This window comes from Mustela nigripes, chromosome 1 (genome assembly GCF_022355385.1).
Source record: "Mustela nigripes isolate SB6536 chromosome 1, MUSNIG.SB6536, whole genome shotgun sequence".
NCBI classification, from domain to species: Eukaryota; Metazoa; Chordata; class Mammalia; order Carnivora; family Mustelidae; genus Mustela; species Mustela nigripes.
The window spans coordinates 223,547,578-223,570,612 of record NC_081557.1 but is presented as its reverse complement, the minus strand read 5'-3'; the positions used below and the strand labels follow the sequence as shown (position 1 = coordinate 223,570,612).

The 23,035-nt window shown below is 35.5% G+C and overlaps 1 protein-coding gene across 3 annotated transcripts in view; it reads right to left on the bottom strand.

The window, feature by feature from the left end:
* Positions 1 to 23,035, bottom strand: part of RBPJ (recombination signal binding protein for immunoglobulin kappa J region) — a 104,074-nt gene that overhangs the window by 20,646 nt on the left and 60,393 nt on the right. For all 3 annotated transcript variants that reach the window (XM_059382063.1, XM_059382056.1, XM_059382049.1), the window contains 2 exons: positions 18,020 to 18,058; positions 207 to 302 (listed from right to left, as the gene is read on the bottom strand). In XM_059382063.1, coding sequence (XP_059238046.1) covers positions 207 to 302; positions 18,020 to 18,058 — 135 coding nt within the window. The remainder of the gene's footprint in view (positions 1 to 206; positions 303 to 18,019; positions 18,059 to 23,035) is intronic.

The following is a 23,035-nucleotide window of genomic DNA, read 5'->3' as shown; positions in this document are numbered from 1 at the left end:
GAGATCTAGCAAGATGATCTTTACGAAATATGCCACAGTTCACTTTGTTTCTCCCCTTCAATAGAGACAAAGCCCTTATTTTTCTCTTTGTACTTGGAAACTAACCCAATAAAAGAAACCACCCTTTAACTTGTATATTACTACATCACTTGCAAAATCATGTGATAGCTACAATTAACTACTCATCAAAAAAACAATAATCTTACCTTTTTTCATTTCCATATGACTTCTGTGCAACTTTTGCATGAAGAATAAGTACTGTTTGATCCCCTCGCTCTTTTAAGTAATTTCGCATAGCTTCCCTAAAATAAAATATAACTATTACTATTACAGGGGTAAGATTTAGAATATTACTATGCTCTGTGATGAAAAGAATGATTAAATATATTCTTAAATAAGCAAATATAAAAATGAAAACAAAAAAGCAGAACAAATCCAATAATAAAATTTAAAGAACATTATACAATGGGACGATAAATACTGTTCATCTTCGACTCCATATTTTATCCTTTAAAAGAAGAAACTGTCAAAAAGAAGAAGAAGAAGAAGAAGAAGAAGAAGAAGAAGAAGAAAGAAGAAGAAGAAGAAGAAACTGTCCCTCATTCCTGGAATTTATGATATAACTGAATTAAATCACAATTACAATTTCTATAGAATAACTAGAATCATTATATACATTGCTTACTTTACTTTCAACTGTCTATAAAATGGCATGCAACACTTTTATATTTAACAATCTAATTCCCACCACCACCAGTGCCATCTCCCCACCTACTAGGATCAGTACTTTGCAATGAATACAAGGGCATAACAAATCATTAGGTCACCCAAACTTATTATATTACATGTTCTTAAAATTAACAGCCTTATATGAAGACTGTGAAAAGGCTATCACGTGTACACAAACACACAATTACCCTGGAGGATGCTACCAAAGACATAACAAAATTTAATAAAAAGTTAATTCAAATTAGTGAAAAACTAAATTAAATTTTGGGAAAGGATAATGTTAATTCTTTGAAATACAAACTACTTCAACTGCTTATCATGCATAAGCTGCATAAAAACTCCACTGTCTGAAATATATTTATTCTCTCAATTATTTTGCTAAGCAATACAAGAGTATACAAGGTCTACACAGATCAAACAATTCTGAATCTGCAGAGTCCTAATTCTTTAGATGTTTTATGCATTATGAAATTAAAGCAAAAACAATCAACAAGCACTTTTAATGCATTAAATGCTGTTTTATTTATACTGTAAATATAAGACAAATGTATTAAGAGAACAGCTTTGCAGTAACTATATTACTAAATGTAGGGAGTTCGAGACTTCTAGCATGTAGAAAGTGGCTTGGGACAAATCATTTCACCTTACCCAGTCAAATAATAATGCAGACCTAACACAGAGTGGTTGTGGGGATTAAATGAGATAATCTAGATGGCAGCATGTGCAGTTACTTACTGAAAACCTGCTGGCTGTAGGGCAGGGCAGGTAACACTGAGATCCAATAGCTTGAGAATTAATCCCTACTGCTGACAAGGAGCTTAAAAGTCCAGTGAAGACAAGAGCTTGGAAAACAAATTGTAATAAAATACATGACTCAGTCGTAGGAACAAAAAGTACCACTAAGGGAATATTTGTGTCAAGGAGGGGAACGGTGACAAAGAACTACAGTTAACTCTTGAATGATGTGAAAGTTGGGAGAGCCAGCACCCTGCAGAGTCAGAAATATGCATGTAATTTTTGACTTCCCCCAAACTTAACTACTAAGAGCCTACTGTGGACTAGAAGTCTTCCCAATACCATAGTCGATTAGCATATTTTGTATATGTATTATATACTGGATTCTTATAATACAGTAAGCTAGAGAAAAGAAAATGTTATTAAAATCATAAGGAAAATCCTGTACTGTACTCCATTTATTGAAAAAAAAATCCACATATTAAGTGGAACCATGCAGTTCAAACCCATGTTGTTGTGCAAGGATTAACTATACATGCTAGGAAAAATTTCTTAGAAGAGTTAAATTCAAAAGGAAGAGGAACAGACACAGGAAGTGGGAAGAGGAAAGAAGAAGGGATTCCAGTATCTGGGAGTGGTACATATAAAGACACCAGAGACCCTACACATTCCGGTACATGGAGATTTAGGCTGAGGAATAAGGGAGATGCAATATTTCTTGAGTATTTACTACATGCCAGAACTAAGCATCTGATGTGCACTGCTACATTTAATCCTCATAAACCAGAAAGGTAAGAAGATTCTTAAAACCACTGTGAATGTCTTGCCCAGTGTGTTGCATGCAGTTCATGGCAGTTGGGAACTGAAACAATTCTTTAAAATTCAAAAGTGAACCATGCCAGTGAGGAAAGGGGACACAGTGGGTAGAGTCCAAGTGTTAAAGGCTTATCAAACCCCTTGAAAATGTGACATTTGTAAACTTACATACTACTTCCAAAAGTTTAAGTTAATTCAAATATCACTCTGTGATAGATGATAATAAAAGTGGTGGCAAGTAATAAAAATTTTAAGAGACCTGGGGGGAAAAAATTAAATGTAAATAAATAAATAAATAAAATCCTTCTCTTTGAGAATTGGGAAAAGATCCTCATTTAATTTATCTAAACCCCCTTCGAGAAAAACACAGCGCTACAGAACCTGGATTTTCAATCTATACAAAAAGGCAATGAGAGATCTTTAGGTTTTTAAAACATTCAATTAATTTCCCTTTTAGTGGTGGAACAGAGAAAGGATTAGAAAGCACTGAGACAAAACAAACTTGAAAAAAAGGCTGACACACTGAAAAGGAGGTAATAGAAGATAGCAGGAGGGAAGATGGAAAGACTTGCTGAACTGTATGTTTTGTTCTGGGGAAAGTGGGTGTAGATTAACAGATTCTTTTTTTTTTTTAAAGATTTTATTTATTTGTCAGAGAGAGCGAGCGAGAGCGAGCACAGGCAGACAGAGTGGAAGGCAGAGTCAGACGGAGAAGCAGGCTCCCTGCGGAGCAAGGAGCCCGATATGGGACTCGATCCCAGGACGCTGGGATCATGACCTGAGCCGAAGGCAGCTGCTTAACTAACTGAGCCACCCAGGCGCCCCTGATTCTTTTTGATAAATGGGAATTCTGAAGTGTCCCTGGCTCTAAATATTCAATAGGGTGTTGGAAATGCCCATCTGTAGTTCCCGAGACAAATCTGGGGAGCAAAAGTGGGGCCTGCTGGTATGTAGTTCATACATGAAGCCACCACAGTGAATAACAATCTCCCAGAAAGAAAGTACAGTGACAGGAGAGTCAAGAAGAAAATGTATAAAAGGAAACGGTGAAGAACCAGTAAAGGGTAGAAATGCTATGGAAGGGGACCTTGAAAGAGGGTAAAAATCAAAAGGTAAAATGCTGCAGAGGTCAAGGTTACTTTATTTTTAGCAAGAAGTCTAACAGATGCCAGCTAACAGGAAGCCTTAATTTGTAAAATGAAAAGTCACCATAACATCTTAATGGTAGGAAGAGAGCCATAATTATCTGGCAACACCCTCAAAGAAATGGCACAAAGCAGCCAACTATGGACAAGTAAAATGACAGAAGATCAGCATCAAAGGACCAGTCGTGTTGGAATCCATAAATGATGGTGCCAATTCCCACCAGCATTCCAAAGCTGGGAATACAGACAGCATATTCTCAAAACTGCTGAGTACTGGATAAGAGGTACAGCCTGGAAAGGATAATGATGATAAAGTATTTGAGGTGCTGTCAGTAACTAATCATAGAGTTCAGCATGGAGAAGAAACCAAGAGCAAAGTCAGAAGGCCAGTATCTTGACAAAACTGGAGGAGAAATCCAGTTCTTGGCATAGAAACTTGAGAAGTTGCTATGTACTTGGAAAGAAAAATTTCAAGTAGCAATTTTAAGTATATTTCACTCCACTATAATCTATTTACATCTATAATCTCTATTGTATCATTTAGCAATTACTTGGCACGGTTGTCTTTATGAACAGAACACAAATTCTCGAAGACACACTCTTAGGCTTATTTTAGAACTGGGAGAGAAGTTAAAACACCCAGAATTCAAACTTAGGTAGTCCAACTCTCAAGGACAAAATTATACTGTCGGATACTTTGCAACAGTTAAAAGCACAGCTTTGCTGTGAAACATACACATGCAAAAGTCTGAGTCTTAAATCTTGTCCTTTACCAAGCCCGAGTTTTCTTGCCTGTAAAATAGATGTGTACATATATATTTAAACTAAGTTATTAGCCCGACTAACTTATATCAAGTGTCAGTAAACTCTTCTATTACTACTATTATTCTCTGAGAAGAGGGTAGGGAGTAGGAGGGCAAGGCATGGCAGCACCTCCGCTGAAGTTTGGGAGCAAACTTGAAAAGCGCCTGGAGGTAAATGATCAGGCATGTCACCTGACCTACAAGGCGCACTGTCTGTGGGCATGACCGGGAAACCTTACATTTACCCATCTTTCCCCCATTGAAGATTTACAGAGAACCTATATCCCAGCACTGGTCATCATGCTAGTTGCTCCTACTGGAAGTAGCTGTGTATAATTACGATTGTTGACAAAAGATTTCAGGATCTCAAGTTGTTTATGTAAGTGAAAGATGACAGTTCCAGTTTTCATCCTCTCCCTTCATATTTATAATACGAATCCTTGAAAAAGCAACAAGAACCTTCAGATAACCATTAATAATAGATGTCTTGTGACTAATTTGCCAAATAGTTTCTTTCAGCAAGGAAAAAAAGCCCTCTGCTTCCTTAATAGAATATCAAACCCATTTTTCTGGTAATTAAAGCTTGATCCTTTCATCCAGCATTCTTAAGGAGTCATAGCAAACAAAACCAACATATTCCAAAAAAACACAATTAAATAATAAGGCCCACAGAATGGCAGTCCAGTCCATGTGCCTTTCATCCAAACAGAGCAGGGTTTCACCAACAGGAGGGGATTTCAGTTTCAGCACCGCTGACAACCTGGGCAAAACAATCCTTTCCTACAAGGACACTCTTCTATGCACCAGAAGGAGTTCAGCAACACTTCCAGCTTCTACCCATCTGAAGTCAGCAGCACCCTTCCTCAAACTATGAAAATCAAAACTGTCTCCGGATACTGGCAAATGTGAGGGGGCTGCAAAGGGGAGGTCACCTGGGTAGAAAACCACTTGTTTAGAGAAAGTCAAAAGTATTCCAATAAAATGGCAAAATCATCCGCTGTCTTTTTAAAAAAGAATAAGGGAAATTTTATCATTGGAAAACATAGTCTAGGTATTGTAAGAATCTTACTAATAAAATTACTATTCTTTATTACTGAATTGTTATAAAGAATGACAAAGTTAAAACTCGTAACTTCTTGGAAGAGTTACTATTCTAATGAGTTTGAAGTATATTCTTTGTTAATTTCATTTAATGATTCCTTAGAACACAAAATATTCATTCTGAATAAAAACCAATTAAAAATTATTTGAAGAACACTGGGTAGAACTACTTTTCAAAGAGTCTGCTTCCTCAAAACACAGAAGCTTAATGTTTAGAAAAGCGGAAAAATTTTGTTTTTATCACTATCTTTACTAACATGAAATCACGGCAAGTGCCATGCTAGGTTAGTATGTTTAAACTGCTTGTCATTGTATTTATCCCTTTTTGGCTGTGTTTTCCTTTATAAATTTGAAACTTTTTCTTTTTTATTTAATAAAGTTGTGGGGTTGTTTTTGTTGTTGTTTTGTTTTGTTTTGTTTTGTTTTGGACAGAGAGAGAAAGAGAGAGATCACAAGTAGGCAGAGAGACAGGCAGAGAGAGAGGAGGAAGCAGAATCCCTGCTGAGCAGACAGCACGATGTGGGGCTCGATCCCAGGACCCTGTGATCATGACCTGAGCCCAAGGCAGAAACTTAACTCACTGAGCCACCCAGGTGCCCCAAATTTGAAACTTTTTATACTGCAAACAAAATTCATTTTTTAAAAATGTCCTTATGGTGCTAATTCCCATTCTTCTATAAAAGCCCCTTACTCTAAACTCAATTACCTCCATGTTTGTGCCAAGGGACTAATATGTGATTTACATTGTGTGTGTCTATGTGTTTTGGTGGGATGGACATATGAATTGGGAGCAGTCACAGCTACAGCCCCAACTACTCTAGGAGGGAAGTGACCCACAAGGTAGGGAAGTCTAGTCATCTTACCAACAGGCTCAGTCCCCATATTTCTCAAATTAGATATCTGTCACTTCTAAAATCCAAATAATAGAAGTTCCAACATGAACTATATAGAAAAGAAACCCATTTATACAAGAGCCACAAATATTTTAGAGAGCTGAAGAGCACACTTTGGGAAACACTACTATAGACCAAGGTTTAGAAAACCATGCCAGCAGCCTGTTTCCATAATCCCTAGGAACTAAAAATGCCCTTTATATTTTTAAAGGGTTGTGAAAAAGAAAAGGAGACTAATATCATATGGACCTCAGATCCTAAAATACATGCACTACTTGGATCTTTAGAGAAAGTATTTGCTGACCGCTGCATACGCAATAAAAAACAAAAAGATAATTTTAAAAGAAAAGTTGTAAAACAGAATGAATAATAACATTCTGATTTGTTTAACCAATTAAGTATATCACATGGTTGACATTTAATAAAATTATTTTTAAAAAACTCTTCCTTGAAACTGGACTTGGGGACACTTGCTAGCCTGGAATGCTCAAATGGACTCTTCTCACCTCTCCTCTGGACTTTGGCCAGGAGGTGACCAGACTCATGCCTCCAGCCCCCGGGCCCCCACCCCCACTCATGGAGCTGCCCCATTTCTGTCAGATTCCCCAGGTAGTCCATCACGTCATCACAGACACCCCTTTACAAAGCGAGCTCCACAACAGTTACAATTTGCAATGGAGAGTGCTCTACTCAAAGAAGTTTTAGAGCGACTTGTTCAAATAAAGTTAAAACCAATTCTTTCACTGCAGGCTATTCAGTCTTAAACAAATCTTCAAGAGAGGGTACCTGTAATACAGTACTGATCCAACTATCAAACCAGACCAAGATCTCTCATTTTTCCCTCAAGTGCCAGTTTTGAAAATGACTATCTAGGGACAGGGCTAACAGTCTGTTCTCATAACACTAAGGAAACATTAAGGATGCTACACCAGGTTTCTGTTATCTACTGGTGACCAAGGCCAAACAACAGTATAGGTCATGTTCATAGGAGAATGCTGGCAAATCTCATTCCATTTCATCCAGTAATAAAAATAAAATGAACAACCCATTCGTAATTCTATGAAATTCTAAGAAAGTTGATACAGAGATAAACTGCTTTAAGTTCTGTCTCACAGCTATGAAACAAATCCTTTCATAAACTCTTGTTGTTTTTATTCCCCCTCCCAAATAGACAAAGCCATTACATTGTAAGGACTGGGTCATCGCCACTAATAGAACAATACTTCTGTGTCCTATTATTTTAAAGTGTCTGTTTATTTATTTTGGAAACACTACTTAAGGCTTTTCCCGTGTAGAGAAAAATCAGACTTGAGAATTTGGTAACATGTAACAGTAGGGAGTGCTGAAATTCAAAGGTAGGTCATCATCTTAGTTCTCAGATATCTAGGCCTGGCTGATCTAAACTTGGCTCCTCAAATCCCAAGGACCACATGGACCCTTCCTATTCCAGCTCATCTTCTTCTTCCCCCAAGATGCCCTACAAAACATATGACTGGCCTAAGTAAAGTTGGATACTAGTTGCAACCACTGTTTTATGAATTATTTACCACTTATAAACTAATTATCTGACTCAAAACTATATAGTGCAAAGGTCACACATTACTATCAATGTATATTTAACTTTATGGTTTTATTTTACTATAAACCTGTATCTGTTTCATTTTGACTTCGTTTATATGGTGTTTGCTACTCATGACTGTCTTAAAAGGAAAATCCTTAACTGGATTAAAACATGAATATTGTATTCTCTAATATAAAATGTAAAGTAACCTCTGATGTCTAGAAAAGAACCAAAGCAGACATTATTCTGAGCTAAGTCAATAAAACAGAATGGATGATTCTCTTGTCACAAACTGAAGGGGATGGATCATAGTCATAGCAAATAGCGACTTTAGCTGTAAGCCAGGGCAGACAAGGAGAATACATCGCTTTAAGAGTTTCTCATTAGGCAGTGGTGAACTGCTTCTCAAAACTGCATGCTATGGACAAGAAAGAAGAGATTTACAAAGAAGAAAATAGGGGCTCACTCAAAGACAGAAGAAGCCCAAAATTAATACATGAATATTTACAAAATATATATAACCTGTGTTGAAGTAAACAACACATTCGGAGGTTAAATCTTAACTGTCCTCTTAAGATGTTATGCCTTAATCTGAGACAACCTGAAAATAAGCCAAGGAAGAGCCTGGCAACTATGTTTTTCTATAGTTTGACCAGGAGAGTAAATGGAGGTATGTATAAATACAGTGAGAAGTGAGGTATGATAGTGAAAGCAAGGAGGACTGGGCTTCAGAAAAAAAGAACCTTATGAAGGAAACCCCAATAGTATATGAATTCAAGCAAACATGAGTTAGTGGATACCAATCTGCAGTATTGCAGAGGGGAAGAAAGTTAAGAGTACATGCTTCTGAAGGTTGTCTTTAACTTCAGCACATTTAAAATTCCAGCTCTAACCTTGTGATTATTAATAACACGGTAAAGTCTCTTGGTACAATGGCATCTTAAGTTGAATAACATCTATGTTTTCTAAAAGCACATGTTACAGGGCCACTCCAAGTCATAATGGCAGAGTTCAGACACACTCTTACATAAGGTACGGGCATGCTCACTGTAATCTATTCAGCATTCCTGGAGAATGACACCTAGTTACATTGCAACTAGTATTTTCACTGATGACGCCAGGTTCAAAATGACAAAATGAGAAACCTCCACTATAAAAGAACAACTGTTTCTATACATCAATATAAGGTCTGGTTATTCTGTTTTGTGTTTGAATCCACAGTCAGTTATACCCGTGAGCCTCATGAAGGGGATTATTTAAAAGAGAGTAGGATGCCCTTGTAAATTAGCACTCAACTGCTTCTATATATGTGTTTCTGAAAGAATGTCATATTCGAAAGAAAAAAAAGTGAACTGATAATAATGCTGAGTAGTACATGGTGTTAATTATCCTTATCAAAAATTTACATTTTATGTAGGTAGAACTATGTTCTAAACACTACCCAAAACACTGTCCTTTAAATAAAAAGATAATTTTTAAATACTGCTTAATGTGAAAGATGAGGGTAAGGACAGAATAGGGGAGTTCTAAAGATTTATTTTTTTTAACGGACCCTCTCTGAATTAGTTCCCTACCTATCCACATCACAATTAAAAGAGATTTAAAATTCCTTTAAAAACATTTTTAAATTTTTTTATTTGAGAGAGAGCAGGAGAGAGAAAAAATGAGGCAGGGGAGGGATAGAGGGAGAGGAAGAAGCAGGCTCCCCACTGAGTAGGAAACCTGACTCAGGGCTCCATCCCAGGATCCTGGGACCATGACCTGAGCAGAAGGCAGATACTTAAACCAAGTGAGCTACCCAGGTGCCCCTAAAAACATTTTTAATAGAATAAAGGACACTAAAGTTTTCCTAACAGCAAAAACTCTTTAAAGGAAAAATGGGGAAAATATGATTAAAAGGAACCAGAGGAAACCTATATTTGCTATACTATCAAAAGGGAAAACTTCCTGCTTCATTTTTAATTTTGGGCTTAAAATTAAATTTTTATTACAGAATTGGACATTGATTTTACATTCCAATGTTCTGTTTGATACAAAAATGTTTTACTAAATTTGCTTTATATCAGCTTGGATAATAAAGAATAAGGGGCGGGGCGCCTGGGTGGCTCAGTGGGTTAAGCCGCTGCCTTCGGCTCAGGTCATGATCTCAGGGTCTTGGGATCGAGTCCCGCATCAGGCTCTCTGCTCAGAGGGAGCCTGCTTCCTCCTCTCTGCCTGCCTCTCTGTCTACTTGTGATTTCTCTCTGTCAAATGAATAAATAAAATCTTAAAAAAAAAAAAAAAAAAAAAAAAAAGAATAAGGGGCACCTGGGTGGCTCAGTCAGTTAAACGTCTGACTCCTGATTTCAGCTCAGGTCATGATCTCAGATTGAGCCCTGTGTTGAGCTCTGTGCTGGCCATTCAGCCTGCTTAAGATTCTCCCTCTTTGGGGCACCTGGGTGGCTTAGTGGGTTATAGTCTCTGCCTTCAGTTCAGGTCATGATCCCAGGGTCCTGGGATCGAGCCCCGCATCGGGCTCTCTGCTCATCGGGGAGCCTGCTTCCCCTCTCTCTCTGCCTGCCACTCTACCTACTTGTGATCTCTGTCTGTCAAATTAATTAATTAATTAATTAATAAAAAAGAGATTAACCCTCTCCCTTTGCCCTCTGCCTCTCTCTCCCTTTCTAAAAAATAATTTTTAAAAAAGATAATAAAGGATTACAATCTATAAGTTCATTCTCTTTTCTTAAAAAAGATTTAAAAAGAAAAGCTTAACTGAATTCTCTCCATAAAAGATACACTAATTCCTTTTAAGCTATTTTTAAAGGACAAAGCTAATAAAATCTTTTACAACTTTACTGAAATTTAATTGAAACAATAAAACGTATTCATTTTCAAGTGTTTAGTTGGATAAGTTTTGGCATATGGATAAACCATCAACCACAATCCAGATGAAGATAGTCATCATTCCCAAGTTTCTCTTCTGCCTCTTTGTAATCCCTCTTCTTACCCCTCCCTGGCCCCAGGAAACCAATGGTCTGGCTTTGCCATTATAGTTTAGTTTCCATTTCCTAGAATTTTATACCAGTGGGAATCATATAGTAAATATCCATTTTTTTCTGGCTTCTTTTGAAAACTGACCATAATTAGATTTATCTATGTTGTTGCATATACCAACAGTTCATTTCTTTTACTGCTGAACAGAAATCCATTGGAGTATATGCCACAATTTGTTGGTCCACTCACTGGTGGATGTTTGGATTATGCCCGTTTGGCTATTGTAACCAACAATATCGTAAACATCTGTGTTTAAGTCTTTGTATTCACATTATGTCTTAATTTTTCCTGACTAAATATGTAAAAACGGAATGGCTGGGCCATTCAGTAGCAATATACTTAACTTTTTGAGAAAGTGTCAGGTTATTTTCCAAAGTTGTACTACTTTACATATACCCACCACCAGGGTGAAGAGTGTTAACTGTTCTAACACATATCTCTTCATGGTCTTTTAAGGTTTTATTTTTTGCTTTTTTTAAAGACTTTATTTAGTTATTTATTTGACAGAGAGAGGGAGAAACTACCAGCAGGGGGAGCAGCAGAAAGAGGGAGAAGAAGCAGGCTCCCACTGAGCAGAGAGCTGGATGTGAGGCTCAATCCCAGGACCCTGGATCATGACCTGAGCCAAAGGCAGACACTTAACCCACCAAGCCAGTCAGGTGCCCTGCCCTTTCATTGTGGTCTTACTTTGCATTTCTTCAGCTGTTATTTGCCATATATACACAATGTCTGGAGTTTCTGCTCAAATCATCTTCCCATTTAAAAAAGAGGTTATTTCCTTATTATTGACTTTTTGGAGTTCTTTTCGTAATCTGGATACAAACGCTTTATTCTTAATTTGGATGAAGTAAAATTTATCCACTTCTTTCTTTCAGAGATAGTGCTTTTGGTGTTATATCTAAGAAATCTTTGTCTAACCCAACATCACAAAGATATTCTCCTATATTTTCTTCTAAAAGCTGTATAATTTGAAGTTTTATATTTAGGTATAATTTTAGCTAATTTTTATATATGGTTTGAGACACGGATCATAGTTAGTTTGTGTTTGTGTGTATGTAAATGATAGGGACGTATGGATATCCAATTGTTCCAGAATCCTTTGTTAAAAACCCTTCAACTAAATTGCTTTTGCACCTTGACTGAAGACTATACATCACAAGAACTGCTTCTAGCTACTACCTGTTACAGTGATCTACCTTGGCTATCTTTCTGTCAATACCATCCTTGATTACTGTATATAGCTTTTTACTAAGTTTTGAAAACAAGTAGTCTAAGTTCTTCCTGCTCTTTTTCAAGGTTGTTTTGGGTAGTCTGGTTGTTTGCATTTACATGTAAATTTTAGAAACAGCTTGTCAACTGCTAAAAAAGTCCACTGGGATTTGGCTGGTATTAATGTTGAATCCATAGATGAATTTGGGAAGAAGTGACATCTTAACAATATTGAGTATTCTGTTCCCAGAACATTTATTTAGGACTTCAAGTTCTCTCAACAACATTTTAAGGTTTTAAAATATATAGTTTTTGCATGTCTTATTTCAGATTTTCCCATCAAAATTACATATTTTTGATGCTATTTAATTAATATAGCATTTTTATTAAATTCTAATTTTCCATTGTTCATATTAAAAATACAATTCATTTTTATATGTTGATCTACCTTGATAAAACTCACCTATTAGTTTTAGCAGCTTTTTAAAATAGATTCCATAGGATTTTCCATATAGATGATCATAATGTCTGCAAATAAAGACAGTTTTACTTCTTTCTTTCCAATTTGGATGCCTTTCTTCTCTTTCCTGGACTTACTGTACTAACTAGAACCTTATTTACAATGTTAAATGGAAGTGGTAAAAAGAGACAACCTTACATTTTTCCTGATCTTGAGGGAAAACATTCAGCTTTCACAATTAAGCATCATGTTAAATTTAGTTTTTTCATAGGTATACATTTTCAGAATGAGGAAATACTTTATTCCTAATTTGATGAGAATTTTGATCAGAATGAATGTCAAAAGTTTTTCCAAACGTCCTGAGATGACCATATGATTTTCCTTTTTGTTCCATTAATATACTGAATTACACTGATTTCCATTTCTAAGATAAAACCATATTGTCATTTTCATTGTAAAAATGTAAGACTTTTTGCATCTGTGTTCATAAGGGATATTGGTTTATAGTTTTATTTTCTCAAAATGTCTCTGCCATGCTTTTAACAGGACAACTCTGTCCTCACAGAATGAACTGGAAAGAATATCCTGCTCTCCAATTTCCTGGAAGAGTATATAAAGAACTGGCATGATTTATTTCTCAAATATCTGGTAGAATTCAGAAGTAAATTCATCTGAGCCTATAGTTTTCTTTGTGGGAAGGTTTGTAATTACAAATTTGATTTCTTTAGTTAATAGAGCTATTTAGGTTATCTGTTTCTTCTTGAGTAAACTTCAGTAGTTTGCTAGTTTCAAGGAATTTGTGCATTTCTTCAAAAGTTGTTGAATTTATTGGCAGAAACTTATTTATAATATTTATTATCTCCTTTCTAGTTTTTTAGGTCTAAAAAGGTCTTTATTCTGTCTTGCCGGGGGATAAAATTCTAGGTTGCTGCATTTTTTTCCCTTCTGAGTACTTTAAAGCTCTTGCTTCATTGTCTTCTCCCTAGCAAAGGAGAAATTCCTTTATAATTATCTTTTTTCTCTGTTGCTTTTAACATTTTCTTTATCACTAACTTTAAGCGATCTGATTACGATATGTTCCAGTGTAGTTTTTTCACTTGGGTTTACTGAATTCTCAGAACTATGGTTTTAACAGTTTTCACCAAATTAAGGAAAATTTCAGCTGTTATTTCTTCATCTCTCCTTTTAGTCATACCTCCCCCTTCGATGACTCCAATTACTTGGATGTTAGCCACCTGAACATAAACCACAGCTCACTTACGATGTTATTTTACCCCCCAGACCTTTTCTTTATGTTCACTTCGGCTAGTTTCTATTGGTATGTCTTCAAGTTCATTAGTTTTTCTTTCAGCAACATGTACCTGTAATAATCCCCATCAAGTGTATTTCATCTTAAATATTTTAATTTTCATCTCTAGAAATTTGATTTAGATACCTTTTTAATCTTCCATATCCTCTATTTAACTTGTTCAATCTTTCCTCTAGCTCAGAGATCACAATACAATTTATAAACCAAATCTGATGCACTCCTCTTGGTGACAGGAAACTGTACTGTACTCCAGTGTACATACATGTCCATTGGTTTACATGTGTCTATGGCTGCTTTCTTACAAAAGTTGAGTAGTTACAGCAGAGGCTACATGGATCACAAAAACTAAAATATTTACCATCTTATCATTTAACAAAAAAACAGGCAAACTCCTGATGCTATTAGCATACTGAACATATAGAAGACAAATATAATAACTGCTATAATGTCTTTGATTCCCATCATGTATGTCACTCCTGGGTTGGTTTTAATTGAGTTTTCTCCTCATATGGGTATTTTCCTACTTTTTGTAGGACTGGTATGTTTTGATTAGATGTCAAGACTCAATCTTACTTTTGAGTATTTGATATTTTTCAATTCTTAGAAATATTATTGAGATTTATTCTGGTATATATTCAAGCTACTTGGAAAAAATCTGATTCTTTCAATCTTGTTTTTAAGGTTTCTTAGGTAAAATGCTCTGGTGAGCAGCATTTAATGTTGGCCAAATTTTGCACCACTACTGAAGGGAAACTCTTGTGTGTGGTAGTAGATGCATCATGAAGTGTAATATTTTTCCACTTTAGCTGCTGGGAAAAGGCAGTTTGTAGTATGAGCTTCGGGAATTTTTTCCTCTAACTCTTCAACTTGATTTTTTTTTTTTTAAAGATTTTATTTATTTGACAGACAGAAATCACGGGTAGGCAGAGAGGCAGGCAGAGAGAGAGGAAGGGAAGCAGGCTCCCTGCTGAGCAGAGAGCCCGATGCCAGGCTCAATCCCAGGATCCTGGGATCATGACCTGAACCAAAAGCAGAGGCTCTAACCCACTAAGCCACCCAGGTGCCCCTTCAACTTGATTTTTATCTTCGCCTTAGGCACTTTCCCAACACACATGTGCTGATCAATACTCAGCTGAAGATGAGAGGGGACCTTCTGCAGATCTCTGGATCTCTTTCCTCTCCAGCTCTCTCTCCTGGGAACTCTAGCCACCTTGAACCCCATGACACCTAGCTCCATCTCTTCACCTCAAGGTGCTTAACCAGGCTCCACTTGGATTCCTACTCTCTATGTAATGTTCTAGAAACTCTCTAGGTACTAGGCTGGAGCAACTGTGGAGCTCTCACCTCACTTGTTTCCTGTCTCTCAAGGATCACTGTCCTTTCTTGCCTGCCATCTATGATTTTGAAAATCGTTGTTTTTTTTTTATTTCGTCCAGGTCTTTAGCAGTTTCAGTTTGGAGAGTAATTCCAGTCCCTGTTGTTCCATCTTAGCCAAAAGCAGATGACTTAAAAGCTTACCAAAATTTTCCAAACAGGGAAAATTACTTAAAAATCATGATAAAGTAGACAGGACCTAATTATATTACTATATATACTTGAAGAAAGGAAAGGACCATCTCCTTATGATATTTATTATCATCACTCTGCTATTTTTACAGAGGTGTCCATTAAAAGCAAGTGATTTATTCATCAAAATATATTTTATGGTTAGGAGTCATTCTGGAACCAATCTATTTCTACTAGTAATAAAATAAAAATATCTATTATTAAACTGTAACTATCAAAATATCTACACATGTGAATTAAGTAATTCTGCTTAGAATTTCTTCAAGATATATACAAACATGTATTTAATGTCTCTAGAAATTCTTTAAAATTTAAGTAATTTCAGACTTATAGGAAAAGTGGCAAAAATAGTACAAAGAATTCCTAGTCCCCTTTCCTCCATATTCGTTGAACATCAATATTTTACCATATTTATGGTTGTTTTTTTTTTTTTTTTAAGGTTTTACTTATTTGACAGAGAGAGACACAGTAAGAGAGGGAACATAAGCAGGAGGAGTGAGAGAGGGAGAAGCAGGCTTTCCACTGATCAAGAAGCCTGATGTGGGGCTCAATCCCAGCACTCTGGGATCATGACCTGAGCTGAAGGCAGACACTTAAGGACTGGGCCACCCAGATGCCCCATATTTATGTTTTTAAGCCATTAAGAACTCATTGTAGATATAAAGCTCTTATACCCAGAAGGCTTCAGTGTTAATTTCCCAAAATGAAAGACATACTTTAAATAAGCATAATGCAATTATCACTGATACAAATACTTGTGTACATGGATTTTATTCAAATGTTGCCAACTGTCCAACAATTGTCCTTTACATAGGGAATGGAAGGCAGTGTTGAGAAACTAATGCTCTCAGAACAAATAAGGATAGCCACCAGTTTTCGTAAATTAAGTTGAGCTGGAATACAATCATACCATTCATTTATGTATTGACATCTATGGCTGATTTGGGGATATAAAAACTGAGATAAGAAGTCACAACAACCTTGGTATGGACTAAAAAGTCTAATACCTTTATTATTTGGCCCATTACAGAAAATATTTGCTAACTCCAGCTTTAAAAAAAAAAAACCTTCTTCCTGACCCAGAATTTAATTGTCATGTCTTTTTGGCCTTCATTAATCTGCTATTCCTCAGTCTTTGTTTTTTATGATCTTGGTAAGTCTGAAGAGTAAATGCTATTTATTTTATGGAATGTCCCTCATTTGTGCCTGTCTGTGGCATTTTTCTTATGCTTAGACTGAGCTTATGCATTTCTGGCTGGAACATCACAAAAGTGACACTGTGTCATCCTCCTCAGGATGCACATGATGCTTACTTGTCCATTACTAGTGATGTTAATTTAGATCACTTCATTAAGGTAGTGTCTGCTAAGTTTCTTCATGGCTATGTTACTATTATTCACTTTATAATTAATACATACTTTGTGAGGATATACTTAAAGTATTAAGTGAGTATTTGTTTCTCACCAGACTTTAGACCAAGAGTTTAAGCATTCACTGACAATTTTTGCCTGAAACAATTATTACTGTAGTGGTTGCCAAAGTATGATTTCCTAGTTCCATCATTCCCTCTACATTTATTTGGTGGAATTCTGCTATAAAAGAAAGAGTTCCTCTCCTCCACTATAGAATCATTTCTTTAACTCAATGTAGACTCTTAAACTGTATTTTATTCTATGGGTTCTTATCTATTACTATCATTATTTATTTTGAAGACTGAAGTAGCCATGTTTGACTAAAGGGAAATTCTTCAAACTGGTTCCCTTTCTGTGTCCTTTTGGCATGTCCCTATCATTCTTTGTGTGCAACAGCTTTTTAACAATAACGATAATGTGGACATAACCTAGTGGTCATCAATGTAAAATATTAAATAAAGAGTAGTGTGAAGGCAATGAAAAACTATGGAAACATGAAAGATAACAAGTAGAAGATGTAGAGTAAGTGGAGTTAAAAGGTCCAGAACAATGGTAGAGCATGATGCCAGACTTAAAAAAAAAAAATAAAGATAAAACAGACAAGCATATGCTTATATTCGCATGCAATTTTCTAGAAAGACAGTAAGAATGCAGGATTAACATTAAATCTAGGGTGTAAATGTGCAACTAGGTGTTCTACTTTTTATTTTACAACTGCTAATTGCTGAAAAATTTAAAAATCATTTCAAGACTAATACTTTATATCTAACATTTGGAATTAACATTTGTATATTGTAAAATTAATTTACATTATTAGAACACAATGTAATATTTATAGTCTCCTTAAAAGTGAGTAAAATCATGTTTTCTTTAAAATTCTTTTCTAAAGCATTTATGAAATATCTTTCAGGTGCCACCTATAATCAATCAATAAATTGTGACTGTCTAAATGCAGCTAGACTGGCTAGATTTAAGAAGCTATCTTTATATTGTCATCCTTGTTAACTATCTAATACTCAAGATTAATTCTTGAAAGGTTTCACTTTCCCCTTTGAACTATATCCTATCATTCTCTTTTTAGTGGGGCAAGGGAGGTAGGATATGGGGAAGGATGAGAATAAGCTTATGATCTAGATACCACTATTTGAATAACTTCTTTTCAAAAGCACCTAATACAGTTTTTAAGATAATAGAACCTGCTATTTTCATGAAAGGTTTGGGTGAAAAACTAATATAATGCTTACCTAGTGAGTCGTTTAGGTGGAGGCCGCTCACCAAATTTTCTGGAAAAAACAAGAAAAAAAATAAATACATAGGCTATATGACACAGTACACAGTAAGCTTTTTAGGCACCATTTGAAATTCCTTTATGACTTGTATTTCAACTCCACTAAAGAACAGCATAAAGGAAAATCCTCTAATAACCATCCATGCCCAGAAAAAAAATTTCATTTAAAAATGGTTCCTAAACAAAAATGCACCCTAAATTGGTCTTACACACCCACTCTGAGCATGTAGCATAATGATAAGACAAGGGACAGGTACCTCCTAGAGATACCTTGCAAAAAAACAAAAACCCAACAATGGCAACACTAATCAAAAACCCCCAGTCTCACACAACCTACAACACTCAGAAAAATTCTCAAACCCCAAGAGGTGGTATAGAGCTCAGTTTGTCATTTGCCAGGCACTTTGCTGTACATTCTTTACACCTTACCCTCTTTAATCATTATAGTACAATTTTGTGAAGTACATAAGGATTCATTTTAAAAAGACAGAAAGCAGCTTGCCCACAAAGTAAACTAAGTGGCAGGCAGAACTGAAATTTAAACCAGATGTTGACAAATAATATCGAATTTTGTATGGACCACTGAAGACCTAGAGTAGCCAAGGTCATCTTGAAAAAGAATAAAGCTGGAGGTATCACAATTCCAGATTTCAAGATATAGTACAAAGCTGTAGTAATCAAAATAGTTGGGCACTAACACAAAAACATAATCATAGATCAATGAAACAAACAGAAAACGCAGAAATAAACCCATGCTTACATGGTCAATTAATCTATAACATAGGAAGCAAGAATATACAATGGAGAAAAGAGTATTTTCAAAAAATAGTGTTGGGAACACTGGACTACTTACATGCAAAAAAATGAAACTGGACTACTTTTTAATTCTATAGAAAATACACTCAAAATGGATTAAAGATCTAAATGGGAGACTTGAAACCATAAAAATCCTACACGATAAAAAAAAAAAAAAAAAAAAATCCTACACGAGAACATGGGCAGTAACACCTCTGACACTGGCAAAAACAACATCTTTCTAGGTAAGTCCTCCAAGACAATGAAAGCAAAAGCAAAAATAAACTATTGTGACCACATCAAAATAAAATGCTTGTGCACAGCAAAGGAAACCAACAACAAAACAAAAAAGACAACATAATAAATGGAAAAAGATATTTGCAAATGATACATCCAATAAAGATTTAATATCCAAGGTGCCTGGATGGCTCAGTCGGTTAAGCGTCTACCTTCCGCTTAGATCAGGATCCTGGAGTCCTAGGACCAGGCTCTGCATCGTTCGTGCTCCCTGATCAGTGCTCTGCTTCTCCCTCTGCCCCTCACCCTGATTGTGCTTGTGTATGCTCTCTTCCTCTCTCTCTCTCTCTCTCTCACTCAAATAAATAAAAACTTAGAAAAAAATACAGACTTAATATCCAGAATATATACAACTTGATGTCGAAACAATATGATTAAAAATGGGCAGAGGACCTGAATGGACATTTTTCCAGACATATAGATGGCCAACAGACACATAAAAAGATGCTTAACATCACTAATCATCAGGGAAATACAAATCAAAACCAACATGTGCTATGTCAAAATGGCTAAAATCAAAAATACAAAATATTACAAGGTTGACAAGGACATAGAGAAAAAGGAACCCTTATGCATTGCTAGTAGAAATGTAAACTGGTAAAGCCACTGTGCAAAACAGTACTTCCTCAAAAATTAAAAACAGAAAATCCTCATGACCCAATAATTCCACTACTGGGTACCTACCAAAAGAAAATGAAAACACTAATTCAAAATGGTACAAGCACCTCTATGTTTACTGCAGCATTACAATAGCCTATCAAGCAACCTAAGTACTGACAGATGAACAGATAAAAGAAAATATGGTGTGTGTGTACACACACACACACACACACACACAGAGAGAGAGAGAGAAATATTACACAGACATAAAAAAGGGAGACCTTGCTATTTGAAAAAACATGGATGAACCTAGAGGGTCTTCCGCTAACTGAAATAAATCAAAGAAAGACAACAGCCCTATGATATCCCTCCTATGTGAAGTCTGAAAACAAAACAAATAAATAAACTAAAAAACAGAATCAGACCTATAGGGAATAAACTGATGCTTGCCAGAGGAAGGGGCATGGGGGGAATAGGCAAAATAGGTGAAGGGGAGAGGGAGATACAGGTTTCCATTACAGAATAAGTAAGTCACAGCATATGGAATATAGTCAATCAAAGATAATATCACAGTGTTGTGTGCTATGAGAGTGTAGTCACACTTCTGAGTGCGACATAACAGAGAAGTTGAATCACTATACCATACACCTGAAACTAGTGTAACCCTGTGTCAACTATATGCAAATACAAAAATGTGCAAATAAAAAAATCTTAGATGTTTACTACTTAATTAGCTTATACTATATGGCCCTTCAGAAAGAAATACGCTAAGTGGATGAAAAAACATTTCAGCTGGTTGTTAAGAGGGCAAAGAAAAGCTTGAGCAAGGAGAAGAAAGCACAACTCAGGCTAGAGTTAGAATACAGCATGAAGGTTAAGAAAAATGCACCAAGTAAGATCAGCTTCCAAATCCATGATTTAGTATTTTCTTGCCGTGTCTCTGAAATTACGTGACTCTCTAGACCTCAGTTTCCTCATGAGCAAAATGAGCACAGTGACTGTATTTACCTTAAAGAGGTGTTGGAAGGGATTAAATGTGTTAATATACAGAAAACACACAGAACAAAGCCTGGTACACAGTAAGAGCTCAACAAATATTAGAACTATTACTGTATTTTAGTTATAAATCAGTAAGACAAAATAACAAAATAAAGGAATTAAGTAGGATGCTAACAAGGATACATAAATTTAAAGGAAGAAGAAACTAATTACTGTGTGATGACCTATTTCCTCTGAAATAGGAAATGAGGTCTTCTGAGAGATGGTGGAACACAATCCTTGAAAAAGGACCAATAGAATTTTGTTTTCTTTTTTAACCAGACTGTAGTTTTAAACACGTTAAATGACTTGCTCATAGTCAGCTACACGTAAAGTCTAACTTAAAATTTCTCCACTGTATTTGATGTCCCGCAAAAATTATTAGCAATTTAAGGCTATATGACATTTTTTATGAACTCAAAATTTACAAACCGTGTTATCTATGACTATGAATATTTTTGTTAACCCTGAAATACAGAAAAGTGACGTAAGTGAAACAGCATAAAAATATGAGGAAATAATCCAAGTTTTTTTTAGAAGAATTACTAATTCTTTGATTTTACCTTATAGGATATTCAATTTTAAAAACCAAGAAACAAAACACAATGTGTTGGTAGGAACTTCAGCAAGGCCACTGAATAACACAGGTTTTAAAACTGGCAAATCTATGAAATTCAGTTATGGAATTAAAGGCAAAAATCTTCTGAATCTTTTTCCACAGGGAAGACTTTTCTGAGCCTTTGAAATTGATGAAATGTACCATTAGAGCATGCGATTAAAATGTAACTGCCTCACTAAGTTAGAAATAGTCTGCAAAACCCAAGACGCTTAAGACAGCCTTTAAAATACTTTTTTTTTAAATATATAGATGTAACAGCACAGCTATATTTTATAAAAAGGAGCAAAGTGAGATGTGGCCCAGAATCTACTCAAGGGGTTAAAATGATGAAAATTTCAGAGACATAGTTAACAAATGAAATAAAACTTGTCAATGAAGATCATGACACAGTACTTTTCATACTAACTACTAATATTCCAGTCATCAAGCACCCTTTGAGATTTAACAGGTTTGTTTCAGGACTAGTAAGAGATCTACTGCGCTCAACTGAAATGTAAATTTTGTTTCTTGGTGCTCCGAAATGCTTTCAAAATTAGATTAACAACTAAATGTTGATTAAAATATCTGTCTTTGTTTCTTTGCAGAAAATACCTGTTACAGGAAGTCAACAATTACAGCACATGCTCCTGAAGTACAACAACTATCCCACAGAAAACGTACAAGAGAACTCAACAGTGAACATGCCAAGCTTGAACAGCACTTCAAAATTTAGCATCATTCTAAATTCTAAAGCTAGGTGCCATCCTAAGGCTAGGACTCTTATAAATGTTACTAAGATTAAACTACTTCTTCAGTATATAATAAAGCGTCTCCAATAATTGTTGTGCCAGCCCAGTCCTTTCTTTAATGAATGTGCAATCACATTCCTGTTTATCTCATTAAAACTAATAGTTACTATAGCTACTACAATGGGGAAAAATAAGTAAAGGGGTTTTCTGAGAAAAGTCATGCAATGCATTTAGTAGGCTCACAATGCAAAATTCTGAAGGCAGCAATTCAACCTAATTCTAATTATTTAACAAAATTCATAGGTCTACATACTTGAAAATGTTAAGTTATAACAAGGTACTATATGGATCCTGCATTTAACAAGACCCATTTTCACTACTAATCTGATATACAACTAATACATAAAACTTCGAGAATTATTTACTGCAAAAAGGTGGTCCATCTTCAAACATGAATGAATTAAATTCATAATGTAGTATTTATATCATGCATTCAAAATACTCACTTTTCAACAGAAATGACTGTAGTCCATTATCAATTTCTCAGAGACTGAATGTAATTTAAACACTAAGTTCTGTCTCTCTCTCTTACAATAGGGAATGGTGAGATAGGCAGGCACAAATTTTGTATCATTATTTGCAATCTATCTGAAAAAAAAGGTGTCTACTGACATGATCTGCATTAACAACTGAACCAGAAATATGTTGGACCAACCAAGTTTTAGACCACTCTTACCTAAGATGTTTTTCATATAAGGTTTATGGTGTATTTAACAATAAAAAAACAATCTAAACCTTTAAGTACCCAAAGGATGGCTTTAATTTCACAAAATACTGGTTTGATTCTTCTTCGGAACAAAGAATCACCACTATCCCAATTTATCTTTTTGATAGT